The 16,042-nt window shown below is 42.3% G+C and overlaps 1 protein-coding gene across 1 annotated transcript; it reads right to left on the bottom strand.

Moving 5' to 3' along the window:
• Positions 1-409: 409 nt before the first annotated feature.
• LOC115101324 (uncharacterized) lies at positions 410-14,260 on the bottom strand. Its single transcript, XM_029620721.2, has 5 exons — positions 13,998-14,260; positions 13,057-13,108; positions 4,925-7,119; positions 2,476-2,781; positions 410-2,154 (listed from the first exon to the last, which is right to left on the bottom strand). The coding sequence occupies exons 3-5, from the start codon at positions 7,101-7,103 to the stop codon at positions 1,889-1,891; spliced, it is 2,751 nt and encodes a 916-aa protein (XP_029476581.2). The 5' UTR covers positions 7,104-7,119; positions 13,057-13,108; positions 13,998-14,260; the 3' UTR covers positions 410-1,888.
• Positions 14,261-16,042: the final 1,782 nt, after the last annotated feature.

The raw sequence follows: 16,042 nt of genomic DNA, 5'->3' as shown, positions 1-16,042 counted from the left end.
ATAGTTCAACTTTGTATTACATTTTCATACACAACCAAATAGTTTGGCTGTGGACCTCAAAAGTCCACAGTTTGGCAATCACTAGATTTAATTAATTCAATATAAATCAATAAACTGGTCTAAAAATACAAAAGAAAATTAAAATAATAATTATTTAGGCCACGGATGAAATGGAAACGTTGACAAGGATTGTCTTTCTGTCTCATCTTTCAAGTCTGATTTTCATTACCAGTGTATGTTTCACAATTGCAAGAAATGATCAAGAGTATTTTCTATATTCCCTCTGTTGTCTTGACTTCCTTCTCTGTAATTCATGTTAAATTTGAACACATACGTATAGAATGTATATATTTTTAAGTTGAATTTAAGCAGTGACAAACAAAGCAAAATAAATGACAAAACATATAAATAAAATGAAATACTCTGTAATGGTAAACATGTACAAACAAAATATTCCACAAACGAGGAGAACACTCAAAGAATATCTTGGTGCAGTTTTGTCTTCATTTAAGCACACACCTATGTACCCTCTTACAAATACACCTGCTATCTGGAACCTTAAAGGGTTCTTCGGCTGTCCCCATAGGATAATCCTTTGAAGAACACTTTTTGGTTGCAGGAAGAACCAAAAAGGTTTCTACATGGAACCCAAAAGGGTTCTACCTAGAACCAAAAAGGGTTTAACTGGAACCAAAAAGGGTGGAGGGGGGAGACAGCTAAAGAACCCTTTTGGAACCCTTCTTTCTAAGAGTGTAGGGTTCATCTTCTTATATCTTTCCAACCATTGTCTGTTGGAAAGAAAACATGGATAGATCCATGACTAAGTCCAGTTCAGTAACAGTCTGCTGAATCTGTTAAACGTTGCCTGTGTATCATTGCTGCTTCTATTTACCATCCTTCTATTGACACCAGCTCTGGTTTCATCCACAGTGTTGTAGGTTTCTGATTTCAACCCATTTCTCTAAGAATTGGCACAATTAAATCCGCTCGCTCCTCCACCAGTCACACAATGCTATATTGAACAATTCTCACAAGAGTAAAAAAAAAAAAAGACTGACATTTACAATCCAGTTAGGAAAGACAGAACTAAACCAACAATATGGCAAGATCAGCTGTCCTCTGGGACTGTGTCACTTCAGTTGAGAGGCAATATTCTAAACGACCAAACATTTTGATGGGTAAAATGCATTGGAATGACCTTTCTGGAGCTATGTATAGGGTTATCATAGTTTAATGGTGGGGTGTCACTATAGTTGTTTCTATTCTGGTTCTGCATGCATTATTGATTTTGTAAATGGCCTTGTGTCAGGCCAGGACTCATTGCACTTCCTTAGTATCTGTAATGCTATAAACCACAAGCATCAAATGAGTCATCTGATTACAGTGGATCATGGGAGATAATATTTACATGTTTAAGTCATATAGCAGATGCTCTTATCCAGTGCGACTTACAGGAGAAATTAGGGTTAAGCTCCTTGCTCAAGGACACATCAGAATATTTTTCACTGAGTCAACTCTGAGATTCTAACCGGTGACCTTTCGGATAATGGCCCAACGCTCTTAACCGCTAGTCTACCTGCCCCCTTATCTGCCAGATATCTAAGCATTGTATAAAAATGGTCAAAATTACAAATGGAATTGGATGAGGATCAGGTTGGCCAGAAATGAGACTATTTATAAAATAACCAATCAAATGATTTCTCCCATAATCTATAGAAGTGCACTATTTCAATCATCAATTCATCATCTATGCCAATAGGGACAATCTGTTAATCAGCGTTCCCTTCTTCATCATTCTACCTTTCATTTCTCCTTCACAAAACTATGGCTCGCCCAATGCGGGTTTCCTCCATCCCTCCATTCTGTCCCTCTATTCAGTCTCCCACTCTCAGACCTGGGTCTCCAGGCCGCTGAGTTTGGGGGTCAGGATGCGAGGAGTGACCCCGGAATTGAGGTCCCTCTCAAACTCCAGTAGCTGACCCATGAAGTTGAGGTTAGGAGACACCACAGGACGACGGCCCCGCACGTACTTGTAGGCATCCGTCATGGTCATCAGGGTGTGCTTCATCAGGTAGGCGATGATGATGGTTGCCGAGCGGGACACGCCTGCTTGACAGTGAACCAACACTCCACGCCCACTCTGGTGTGCCTCCTCTGTGGATAAAAAGAGGTGGCTATCAGATCGCTGAAATTCATCAAATACACAGCTTTTCCTGGATCTGACTCTCCAGTTCTCCCATCTTCCCGTTTGATCCATTTATAGCTCCCTAACTGTCTCCCCAGTCAAAAACGTTGAAATAGGAGATCGAGATCAGAGGAAAAACTTAACATTTGAATCATCATGATCCTTACCTTATCTCACTGCTAAAATACTTCAAGTGTCAAATATTCTAAGCTCAGAGAGAAAAAGACTGAAAGACAAGAACGGGGATAGAGAGCGCCGTAGAACATGAAAGTAAATATTGTTCAACTCACCAATGAACTCAAACACCTCTTCAAAGTACTGACGCAGGTTCTGCTTGCTGTTGTCGGTAGCCGGCAGTCGTTTGTAGTGTATCAGGCTGGAGCCGAGGTGGTAGAGGGGCAGGTGTGTGGTGACGTTGACCACGTAGCCGATGTTGAGACGCAGCAGTAGGTCCAGGTCCTGGGCGTCCCTCTCGTTGCCCAGGAAAAGGAAGGGCAGGATGGGGCTCACCACCGCATTCTCCACGTCAGGGGTCATCCCACTCTCATCTGACAGGGAAGCCGGGAGCGAGGAGGAGAGCGGCAGAGTGAGGTGCACTGGGATAGGAGAGGGCAACACAACACAGTGAGAGATTGCTGTTAGAAAGGGCAATTTCATTTCATTTGGATCACTGGCTGACATGCATTCACCCTGAAGCATGCCAACATGGATCAAGCATTGGAGACAGGAAGAGTTATGAAGAGATGTGTGAATGAAGGAGAGACAATGAAAGTGTACAATTTATCTCATTTATAGTTCTTGTTTGAGCATGAGTATCATTGGCGTTCACTTTACACACGCAGGGCAAAGAAGTATGCAGCTCTGAGGAATTGCTCAAATGCTTACATAATTTCATACATATTCTCCTAACAGGAAGAGGGAAAGGTACAGACATGAAAAGATGTCTGAAACTACTCTCTTCATTCTATGCTGTATGTCATCAACACATCCCGCACTCACTTAATGGAGTGGGAGGAGGCTGGAGTTAAGTAACTATTAAGAATAGAGAATACATTATAGCTTTTTGGGTCTTCATCATTTAAACAAGTACAGCTTAATCTCCCACTGACAGGGTTCAGCGTCAGTGACACCATTTCCCGTAGGAAAAAATAACATTAATTCAGCTATTCTAATCTCCCCCTCTTATCAGCGCTCTTCTCCATTTCTCTCTTCTCTGTTTCTTTTTTCTCCAGAGCCTAGGCTATAATTAACAGTCATTATCCCCAGGTTCCTCTTAAATCACCAACATGTTAGAACACCGTAACATATAAATAGAGATAGGCAGGGGATTTAAAAGAAAGGGAAGCAGGGAAAGGTAGAAGAAAGAGACAGTAATGAGAATAGGAGGAAAGAGATTTACTGAAACAAATGGTAATTTCTGCAGTCAGACATGAAAGCTGGTTTATCCATTGGGGATTTTTTTTTACTGAAACTATCTAAGTGTCCATAACTTTCTGTCAAAAATGTACAACAGTCCATAACCATCAGAAGTACACTATATGTACAAAAGTGTGTGGACACCCCTTCAAATTAGTGTATTCAGCTATTTCCGCCAGATCCATTGCTGACAGGTGCAATCTCCATAGACAAACATTGACAGTAGAATGGCCTTACTGAATAGCTCAGTGACTTTCAACATGGCACTGTCATAGGATGCCACCTTTCCAACAAGTCAGTTCGTCAAATTTCTGCCTTGCTAGAGCTGCCCTGGTCAACTGTAAGTGCTGTTATTGTGAAGTGGAAACGCCTAGGAGCAACAACAACTCAGCTGCGAAGTGGTAGGCCACACAAGCTCACAGAATGAGACCGCCGAGAGCTGAAGCATGTAGCGTGTATAAATCGTCTATCCTCGGTTGCAACACTCACTACCGAGTTCCAAACTGCCTTTGCAAGCAACGTCAGTACAATAACTGTACACCGGGGGATTTAGAAAATGGGTTTCCATGGCCGAGCAGCCGCATACAAGCCGAAGATCACCATGCGCAATGCCAACCGTCCGCTAGAGTGGTGTAAAGCTCGCCATTGGACTCCGGAGCAGTGGAAATGCGTTCGCTGGAGTGATGAATCACGCTTCGCCATCTGGCAGTCTGACAGATACGTCTGGGTTTGGCGGATGCCAGGAGAACGCTACCTGCCCCAATGCATAGGACCAACTAAGAGGAATAATGGTCTGGGGATGTTTTTCATGGTTCGGGCTCGGCCCCTTAGGGAAATATTAACTCAACAGCATACAATCACATTCTAGACGATTCTGTGCTTCCAACTTTGTGGCAACAGTTTGGGGAAGGTCCTTCCCTGTTTCAGCATGACATTTCCCCCATGCACAAAGTGAGGTCCATACAGAAATGGTTTGTCGAGATCGATGTGGAAGAACTTGACTGGCCTGCACAGAGCCCTGACCTCAACCCCATTGAACACCTTTGAGATGAATTGGAACACCGACTGCAAGTCAGGCCTAATTGCCCAACATCAGTGCCCGATCTCACAAATGCTCTTGTGGCTGAATGGAAGCAAGTCCCCGCAGCAATGTTCCAACATTTAGTGGAAAGTCTTCCCAGAAGAGTGGAGGCTATTATACCAACAAAGGGGGGGACCAAATCATTCCATGACTTTGAAATGAGATGTTTGATGAGCAGGTGTCCACATACTTTTGGTCATATAGTATAAACTAAAAGACTGAAACAAAAAAGTCATCCTTACCTCTGCCGTTCTCCTCATCCTGCTCTCTGTTGACTGAGTTTAGGACCAGGTGGAGGGACGGGGCGGAGGGGAGGGAATACCGTCCCTCTGCATCTCTCTGTCTTGGTTTGGGTTTGAGGAGAGTGCTGGGAACTGACGGTGCTGTTGAGAAGGAAGAAGGGGATTGGGGAGAGGGGGAGCGGGGGGAGGGGGTGCGAGGGTATGCCATATCGTCTTCCTGCCCCATGCCATCCACCATCCCTGTCTCCCCACCTTTCTTCCAGAGCCTCTTCAGAGAGTCCCGGCCTGGATCTCGCCCAGGCCCAGACCCAGACCCAATGAAATCCAGGACAGCCATCTTGCCCTGCTGAAGCCGGCGGCGGCCAGCGTGGTCTGTTATCTGATTCCGGGTGAACTCCAACAGGTTCTTACAGTCCAGGATAACAGGGCTGGTTCCGTTGCTGCTGTTCTGATTCTGACCGGCACATGTCTTCCCCATTCCCATCCCCATCCCGGCACAGCTCTGGTGGTTCTGTTGAGTTTTAGACCTGGTCATCTTCTTCGCCAGCTCCTCGGGCCAGATTGTGCGCACACTGTAATCATCGTCATCGGCGGGGAACACCCCCATGGGGTGCCCTGACACTATACCCCTCCCCATCCCGGGGGGCTTTCTGCCCCGGTGGGGGTTGAAGGTCACCACTATGGGGTCGCTGCTACAATAACTGCAGGTAGAGCTGCCGCCCTGACTGGCTTTGGGGTTGCAGCCACTCACACAACTCTGTAAGGCTCGCAGCGGGGCTGAGGAGGATAGTGGGGTACAGGGCAGGCATCCCCCCACCAGTTTTTTGCGGAATGCAGCAGGACTCTCAAAGGCACCAGCCTCCCCGGCGCAGGAGGCACATCGCAGGGGTCTGAGCAAGCCCGTCCGGCAGTCCGACACAGTGCTGTTGGAGGATGAGGTGTTGGTGGTGGAGGCTGTGGACAAACATCCCCCCAGAGTTCTTAAACCCATTGCTGAGCCCCCTCTGTGGTTCACCCCTCCAACCCCGTGGCCGTGGGCGCAGGAAAAAGAAGAAGATGGACTCCCCCCACCCCCCTGACAGCCAGCAGAACGTCCCCTGGCCCCCCTGCAGCGGACCAGCTTCCAGCAGCCACAGCTGAAGGGATGGGAGAAGTCGATGGTACAGGTGTGGTCTGGGCTGGGGAAACCTCCACGGGAGGAACAGGGGGAGAGGGGTAGACCGTGGAGGATCTGAGGGCGATGGTCCCTGCCACGGGATGGATGGGGCTTGTTGAGGGGTTGCTGGAACGAGGTAGAAGCACAGGGTTGGTGGGAGGGAGGGGAAGCAGGGTAATGGGAGTTTAGGACGGAGGCATGGGGAACAGGAACAGAGTTGTGGTGGCGGGGCAGGCTGTGGGCGTTGGGGTTTTCATGGACAGGTCCCAGTTTGGAATTCTCTTTGTTACCCACGCAGGGCACTTCCCGGGCACCTCTGGGGGGGAAGCTGGCAGAGCAGACTTTGGAAGCTGCGTCCTGCGCCTTCTCTCTTCTGGACTTGGACTGCTGTCTCTGGGCTGGGACAAATTCTAGAACCCCTCCTGGGGACACAGCCAGATGATTCTGATGGTGATTGCCTAGTGAGGCCTTGATCTGGTTCTGTGGGTGGTTTTGGAGTTGCTGCACTGCTCCTCCAGGCTTCCCTGATGTTCCCCCAGCTTTTCTCTCCCCGTATCCGGGATCCAAGCACAACGAGACCCTTTTTTTGCCCACCTTCACACTCCCACTGCGACCTAAAGTGTTGCTGTGCCCTTGTCCTTTTGTTCCTTTGTTCACGGATAACTTGATGTCGATGGTGTGTGTGTGTTGGTGGGGTCTAGGGCCAAGAGTCACGGTCCCGTTGCTGTGACAGTGGCTAGCGGTGTGTCTGACACCCTCTGACACGATAGCCTTGTTGCCCTTGGTTTTCTGCAGACGGGATGATGATCTGCTCTTGCATTCCAAAGACAGTGAATTCGGGGAGGGAGGATTAGGGTGGGACTGAGGAGGGTGGGGATGAGAAGGGCGGGAGAGAGGTTTGTTGCTGAGGGCTGTTATATGGGAGTGAGGCTGTGGTGAGGTCTGTGGGGAGGACCCAAGTAGGGCCAAGTTTTTAGGGCGCTGAATAACCACTATGCGCTCGCCAATAGGGAGTGGAGGCATCTGGGTCTACACAAAGCTGTGTGTGTGAGAGAGAGGGAGAAAGAAACAGAGAAACAATGTTAAGATTGTACTCAGATAAAATATCAAATTAAGGTCACAGATTTTTTAAATTACTTTTGGTATCACAGTGTTGGGGAGTAGTAAACTACATGTAATTCAACTAGTAATTTAACTACATTTTACAGTAGCTTGGTGGTATTAAACTAAATTGAAATCTTGGTAGTGTTTTCAGTAGTTCATTACTTTTTTGCCATGTAGCGATGTAACTAACTACTGGAACTACACTACTTTTTTTGCAAAAAGAAAAGAAAACATGGGTGAAGTAGGCAAGAATTGACTTTCTTTTTCAGCATCAAACCAGCCTAATTCTCACCTGAAACATAGTTTTTGTTTTTAATAGGCTAAATTAAACATTCTGTTAACATCTTAGTAATCTGTTCTGCAATTTGTAGTCTATGACATTTCAGATTTAGATATGATCATTTATCACAAAGTAGTTTCGATATAGTGAACTACTTTTTCAAAGTAACCTTAGTTCAGTAAACTATACATAGGTTTCTTAAGGGTAGCTGTAGTGTAGCTGAACTTCTTCCAGTGTGAAGGAATTGGTATCTTGGCAAACTATATTTTCAGAGCTTCCACAACACTGTGGTATCATCATCAACATCATCAAATTTTTTGAATTCGGAGACATATTTACATCACATCGGTCCTACACCAAGCTATGTAACTACCTCGTAACAGACTAGGTATGGAGTTCTGGACACATTTGCTTGAAAAAAACATCACTTTGGGAAATACTATTAAACAGTCTGTGTATACATACCTAGTACACAAGATATTTACATGTGTTATTTCTGCAATAAGGCCAGAGGGGGTGTGGTATATGGCCAATATAGCAAGACACAACGTGGAGTGCCTGGATACAGCCCTTAGCCGTGGTATATTGGCCATATACAACAAACCTCTGAGGTGCCTTATTGCTATTATAAACTGGTCACCAACATAATTAGACCAGTAAAAATAACTGTTTTGTTATACCCGTGGTATACGCTCTGATATACCACGGCTGTCAGCCAATCAGCATTCAGGGCTGGAACCCCCCAGTTTATAACCCTGTATAGATAATGCATAATAAAGCCTATTAATTGAAATTGTTGCAGAGTTGGAATTCAAGATGAACACACACATGACTGTTACTTGACTTCTGCTGCCGACCACCGTGATGAACACTCAGAAGAATATGTGAAGCATATTTCGGTTAGTCACCATTAGATTGGAAAAAATATACACCAAAAACACACAGGAATGAAATCAAAACAAAAAGACCAAAATACAGCCTTAATGATTTTGCCAAAACATGGCAGACACCACTGTTTCATTATTTATTTATTTAATTTTTTACTTCAGTTTATTTTAGTTAATACTTTCTTAACACTTGTTTTTCTTAAAATTGCATTGTTGGTTAAGGGCTTGTATGTAAGCATTTCACTCTAAGGTCTACACCTGTATTTGTATTTGTATTTATTATGCATCCCCATTAGCTGCTGCCAAAGCAGCAGCTACTCTTCCTGGGGTCCAGCAAAATTTAGACAGTTTATACCATTTTAAAACATTACAATACATTCACAGATTTCACAATACACTGTGTGCCCTCAGGCCCCTACTCCACCACTACCACATATCTACAGTACTAAATCCATGTGTATGTATAGTGCGTATGTTATCGTGTGTGTGTGTGTGTGTGTGTGCCAATGTTTGTGTTGCTTCACAGTCCCCGCTGTTCCATAAGGTTTTTATTTCATCTGTTTTTTAAATGTAATTTTACTGCTTGCGTCAGTATTCGGTGCATGTGACAAATAACATTTGGTATGATTTAATTTGTTTTAAGAACATTTTGGTGAAATATTTTGGTGAAATTTAAGTTAGGTCAAAAGGATGGTGGGAGACATGGAGTAGAACCAAATGTCTCTCTGTTAGAAAAGGCCCTTTGCCATAGCACAGCAAACTAGAGAGCCATCTGTAACTGCCTGAGGCACTGACTGACCATCGATGTACGTAACCTATAAATAAGCACTTCGTCATGAAATACTTGAATAAAGACTGGAGGAGAGAGGGAATTCTGGGCAAAGCTTTAGATGTATTATTTTTATTTTCATTATCATTTTTTTCTACCCTTTAAATAAAAACATGGGGTCAATTGATGCCTAATTCTCATTTGTAGTAACGACTTTGCTTTTGTCATCTACTAACCCCTATTTACTATGACAAAACCCATTAATTCATTTTTTTTGCATTAAAGAAGGTTCTCTGGGACAGGGCAATGGAGAGAGAGAGAGAGAGGGAGAGAGAGAGAGAGAGAGAGAGAGAGAGAGAGAGGGAGGGAGAGAGAGAGAGAGAGAGAGAGAGAGAGGAGGAGGAGGAAAAATACAGAGGGAGAGGTTGGGAGAGAAATAGAGAGATGGGAGGACAGGGATATAAAGAGACAGAATATGATGTGACAGGGTAGACTGCAGACTAGAGGGGAGGAAGAAACATGGCAAAAAGGCACCGAGGACGTATTCACACCCCCGCAACACGCACACCAACCCATAGACAAAGCACACCATGTTTGCATTTCCACATGCATACATCAACGCACAGAGCTTGGTGATGGTATCCTCATCTTTTTTTCCTTTTTCAGCCTTGCCTTTGTAGCCTGTGGTGGAGGGGGTGGGGGTTACATTGACCCAGTTTTGTAATGGTGGAAGTCAACATCACTCTGATCACACATTGTAAACACCTCATCAGCACATATCCGAAATGATATTCACCCTTGATAAAGATGAGCAGACTGTTTAAAATAAATAATTCAAATATAATAATACATTTGCTCAGAGAAACAGATTTGGTTTCACATGTAATACTTTTTTTTCTCAAAAAAGTTGGGGTCAAAATTACTGACACCCCTGTTTTCAATAGCTCACCTTGCAAGCATAATGGCACTGAGACTTTTTCTCAAATGTTTGATGAGTTGGAGAACACATTTGGAAGGATCGAAGACCATTTCTCCATACAGAATACTTCCAGATCCTTGATATCTTTCATCTGCACTTATGGACTGCCCTCTTCTATTTAAAACTACAGGTTTTCAATGGTTTTCATGTCCGGAGACGGCAGTTGCAAAATTTGGATTTTGTGACCAATCATGATGCTGTCGTATTTTCACGTCATCCAGCAAATGTAAATGCCCGCCCACAGGGCAAACATTAGTTGAATCAAAGTTGTTTTTATGTAATTTCAATGAAATTGCGTTCAGCCAATGTGGAATAGATGTTGAATTGACGTCTGTGTCCAGTGGGTGGGGCCTCATTTATCAACTGTTTCCTACTAAATTCTGGTGTACAAATGATTGGGATTTATCAAAATGTGGATGGAACATGTTTTCATTGATAAATCAGAGCCATATTATATTTGTGCTAAAACCCCGCCTGGAAAACGCCCTCAATTAATATTTTATGGGAACAAAAACACCCTCATTTGCTGTATGGCTTGGAGATGTTGGAACTGGGCCATGACAGCTCCTAAAAGAAAGCGCAATGGAAAATGTTATCACATTTCTGTAGATGTGTGGGCAGAACTCTGCAGTGACTTTTCCAAACTAAAAATGCATGCTGCCTAATGAGTGACAAACACTGGTTGTACATTGTGAAAGATTGCTTGTCCTTTCGAACAAATTAAAAGTAAATGCTACAGCCCACACTTCTATGCAAAAGACAAACTGATGTTCAATATTTTGTTTATCAATACATGATTTTGCTTCTATCTCCTTCCTTGGTATAGGCTCTGAAATGAAATAGGCTAGCCTATGATGTTGCGCTCTATCGCACAGCAATAATGTAGCCTACCCATACTGTCACATACAGTCAAAGCTACTTAATTTCGAGCATGCTTGGCAATTGAATGAGCGATTGATAAATGGTAGCCTACAATTTGTTGTGTAGCATGAATAATTTAAACCAGTTCTGTCAGAAAAGGAGAGACATGTGCCATTGGGCAAAAACTGGTTAAATCAATGTTGTTTCCACGTCATTTCAATGTCAATTCAATGTGATGACGTTGACTCAATGTGGAAAACTGATTGGGTTTGCAAAAAGTCATCAACGTAAGGGAATTTCGTCTTTTTTTCACCAAACTTTTAACTTAAATCCATTGATATGGTCAAATGTTTAGCTGATTTCACGTTGAATTCACGTTAGTTGACAACTCAACCAAATGAGTTGAACTGACACCTTTGCCCAGTGGGGACCTGTAATATGATTATGATTTAGGCGTATGATAAATAAAAGCATCAAACACCTCCCATTTCCCCAAATAAACAATAAGCATATTTGCTTGCAATACAGTGGATCAACCTTCTAGAAGTTGTGCGCATGCATAGTTTGACATTTGTGAAAATACGCACCCCTTCCCGTCAAGTTCGAAATGGATAAACACCAACCTTTGCGGGACAACTGGTGCATGCGAGGTTTAGAGTACTTTTGTTGTGCGCACGCACCTTTGATGAATGAGGCCCCTGGAGTTTGCCAAACAGCATTGGCACTGATGGTCAGATCACATTAAAATATAGCGCTTTGGCCATGCACACACCAGTGGCGGGTTTGGTGTTGAAATCAGAATGGATGAGCAGAAAATAACCCCATACATACTGTAAAATATAGTGGTGGATCTTTGATGTTATGGGGCTATTTTGCTTTCACTGGTCCTGGGGCCCTTGTTAAAGTCAAATGAACTTTACCCAATACCAGAATATTTTAGCCTAAAACCTGGTTGCCTCTGCCAGGAGGCTGAAACTTGGCTGCAAGTGGATCTTCCAGAAAGACAATAACCCCAAGCACACATCAAAATCCACAAAGAAATTGTTAATTGACCACAAAATCAACATTTTGCATTAGCCATTTCAGACTCTGAACTTGAAAACCATTGAAAACCTGTGGTTAGAATGAAAGAGGGCAGTCCATAAGCGCAGATGAAGAAGGATATCAAGGATCTGGATGGATTCTGTATGGAGGAATGGTCTAAAATCCCTTCAAATGTGTTCTCCAACACATTTTCTAAAAGGTATCAATGTCGTTATCCTTGCAAGGTGATGAATTCAAATGTATTGATAACAAACAGGGGTGTCAATCATTTTGACCCCCACCGTTTTGAGAAAAAAAATGATAACTTGTAAAACTAAATCTCTTTCTCTGAGCAACTGTATTAGTAGAAAATCATATAATTTACCCATTTCTTTAGCATACACTATAGCTCAGTATTTAAATTGTTCATTGTATAGTCATTTCTGGTCATCTTTATCAAGGGTGTCAATAATTTCAGACCCCACTGTACATGAAAACAGTGTAGCGTTGTATTAATCATACTATCTAAGCACAGTCAGACCAAAAACACACATTTCAAACCTAAAAAACATACTTAAGAAAATGCTTGAAGCTATGCCTCGAGATCATTATCATCATTGTTCATCAGCCCCATTCTGAACATTATTGTCACCCTATCTACAATTGCAGCCAGTAGGTCTTCATACATTTTGGAAAAGAGGTTCTGAATTTGGAGGCTTGATAAAGGGCAAAGAAATATTAGAACTTAGGCTTACATAAAAATATTATGATGTGCAAAAGAAGTCCATCCATTATACCATTATGTGATTATTGTTATAATGATAGAAAGAGTGGCTAATTTTTTTTTGAAACTGTTGAAATTCTGTCCCCTCATGTCACAAAGGTGAAAGAGGTAACCTGATGATTACTCTGACTCTGAAGTAGAGGACCATGTGAGATTCACAAGGCACTGTATGTATCTTTGGGGTCTTATTATCAATCTACTGCTGAAATTATCTGAAATTGTAAGGTTCGGTATTCGAAGCCTTCAGTGACCTTTCTTCATGTCTCTACACATTCACAAACAGACCTACCTGCAACAGTATTTATCCCGGTTTTCTGTGGACAAATAAAGGCCTGCTGCGCCTGCAAGAGAAGAGGATAATAATAACAACAACCGGCATGGTTGAAAGAACACTAATAAATTGACTGCTGATAACAGAGGAATCCCATAAATAAGGTGGAATCATATGAGAGTGAAATGATTTCGCGCATGGTCAGACATCATTATGCTCAGGGTCCCGTCTCGGTCTCTGTGTGTCACTGGCAGGAAATAAGAAGCAGTTTCTTCTCATCTCCATGAGTGGCGTTTTACGGTTGCACTTTGATCGCATATAGGCTATGCTAGAATTATTAGGCCTGGGCTATATAAAAATAACCAAGATAATAATAAATTGTAATATAGAAAACGCATATCATGTAAATAATTCATTAAAACTCCATGCAACAACAAATAATTAGGTAAATAATAATGTGCAATAAATAATGGCTATGGCCTTATAGCTTAGTCTGCATGACCTACAACTCCAGCATCATAGCCCGGTTTGGTAGTCGAAATTAGGCCATGGAAAAGGAATCGTCATCGTCTCGTATCACTTTCACTCTCATGTTTGGTCCTGATCAATAATAGAACGTATTTTCGCAAAGACTGCAGATATTTAGGCAAAGACTGCCAGGCGGTTAATAAGTAATGAAGGTGAATTTAATCACTCTTGATTCGTAGTGTCGCGTAAAAATGGTAAGTGTCCGATGTATTAGTGAAGGGGATCCTAGTTCGAGGACGTCACTGTTCTAATTTGGATGGCATTTTAACGCACTGGCGTTTCTTATATGCATATAAATGTGTAACACATAGCCATAGTGCTGGATCATCATGTGGCAACAATAGCCTATAATAATCAGTGATTTAATATCAGACATTACATATTGTTCGTCAAGCTAAGCTGGCTAAAGTGTTTAAAATAAACTTACTTACGTTAGGAGTGACAATTCCTTTTTATCTTCATGCTCTCCGTGTAATACAATTCCTTACGTTTTCATTGTTGTTGTCCAGACATTTGTTTGCACTGCAGGACCTATCATATTTTCGGATCCGTGTGCGGTGCAGGTATAAGCTTACATAGAAAAATATAGGACCATCGACACTAACCATCTATTATTAATTTAAAAAAATAAACATAGAAAAAGTGCTTACACCATACCAGTGTCAGTGCTTGTGCGTGTGTAAATGTGCGTTCGGATTTATGCCGTGAGAGGAAGACAGAGGTTGCTGGAGGAAATGGGGGGGGGGGGGGGTAAGGAGGTGGGGTCTGTGGTCTGTACAGTGGATGACATCATTCCAGACCAATGGCAAGTAATATGTGATAAGGCAGCCAGCAAATTAAGCCTCGTCTTGAGCAGTGTGAAGTATAAAATGGTAGGCTCTTATGTCTTTCGACAGGGTGGGAGCTGGTGATAAAAGTGATAGGTATTCTATAAACCAGTGTTGTACTGGGTGTGAAATTATGGAACAGTGAAAGCTTGATACAAATCGATTGTTTCATTGTAGTTGTACAACTACAGAATGTTGTTTCAGCCATTGTTCAACCTCTTCACATATCCTATTGCCTACATAACCTACACATTAGGACTGTATCTGTAAGGCTGCATTTACACAGGTAGCCCAATTATGATATTCCTTTCCACTAATTGATCTTTTCACGTTAGATCTTTTTCAAAGCTGATCTGATTGGGCTGCCTTTGTAAAGGCAACCTTGCCACACATACAACAGAATGTTTATTGCATTTTTATATATATATATACATATATTCCCGAGACAGTGTAAAAATGCAATAAACATTTTGTTGTATGTAGAGATATATATATATATATATATATATATATATATATACACCACTCTCTAACATAATTTTCTCAGCCCAGAGCTTCAGAATGGCATAGGCCTAGGATAAAAGCTTGAAATGCTGTTATTTTAAACAACAACCAACAGGTGGCAGCAAAAACTAGTAAATGCCTGTGTTGGGGTTTCAAGTTGATTGGGGCCATTAGTGGGTTAGCGGCTGTTCTGGAGGGCTTTAAAGTGACAGAAAATTCAAGGTGTTGCAGATAGAAAAGGAACTGTCAGTCCCAATAGATTTGTCAGCCATGATTCCTTAGCCTGGTCCCAGATCTGTTTGTGCGATATTTCCAATCCTTGTTATAGCTCTTGTTCACCCAAGAGGGGGGCATCTTGGGTTCTCAATTGAAGCATGGACGAAGGCACGCCCAATGTATACAACAGTACCGACGCTCTGTCTACCCCTTTACAAGATCAGCCCATCCAACTACCTCATCCCCATATAGTTATTTATTTTATTTATATTTTTTGTTTTGCTCCTTTTCACCCAGTATCTCTACTTGCACATTCATCTTCTACACATCTATCACTCCAGTGTTTATTTCATAATTTGTCATTATTTCACCATTACGGCCTATTTATTGCCTTACCTCCCTAATCTTACTTAATTTGCACTGCTTTGCTTTATCTTGGCCAGGTCGCAGTTGTAAATGAGAACTTGTTCTCAACTGGCTTACCTGGTTAAATAAAGGTGAAAAAAAACGTCATCCCTCATTATGAATAACACTGTTTATGCCTCTCCCTCTCTCTGTGTGAGAGTGTGAGAGAGTGTGAGTGTGAGAGTGTGTGATGTGAAAATAATTTAGAATCAAGTTTGACAACTTGCAATATGGTTTGGAAATCTTTGGAACTTTACGTTCTTAATCGAGAAATAATTTAAAAAAACTAAATGTACAATTACGATACACCTTTTTAACACGATTTCCACATGGCCATACTTCCTCGTTGCGGCTTGTTTACGGAAGAGAGAGGCACCCACCTGTTCTAATTAGCATCTCCAAACACCTGTATGTGAGGGAGGGATGCCCGAAAAGTGTTGTAACGGAAAAATACTTATGGCCACAACTGTTAAACAGTTAGTGTATATTTTGCATTTGTAAAATTATTTTAATGTGATATGAAA

This window comes from Oncorhynchus nerka, linkage group LG19 (genome assembly GCF_034236695.1).
Source record: "Oncorhynchus nerka isolate Pitt River linkage group LG19, Oner_Uvic_2.0, whole genome shotgun sequence".
NCBI classification, from domain to species: Eukaryota; Metazoa; Chordata; class Actinopteri; order Salmoniformes; family Salmonidae; genus Oncorhynchus; species Oncorhynchus nerka.
This window is presented reverse-complemented; position numbering and strand designations above follow the sequence as displayed.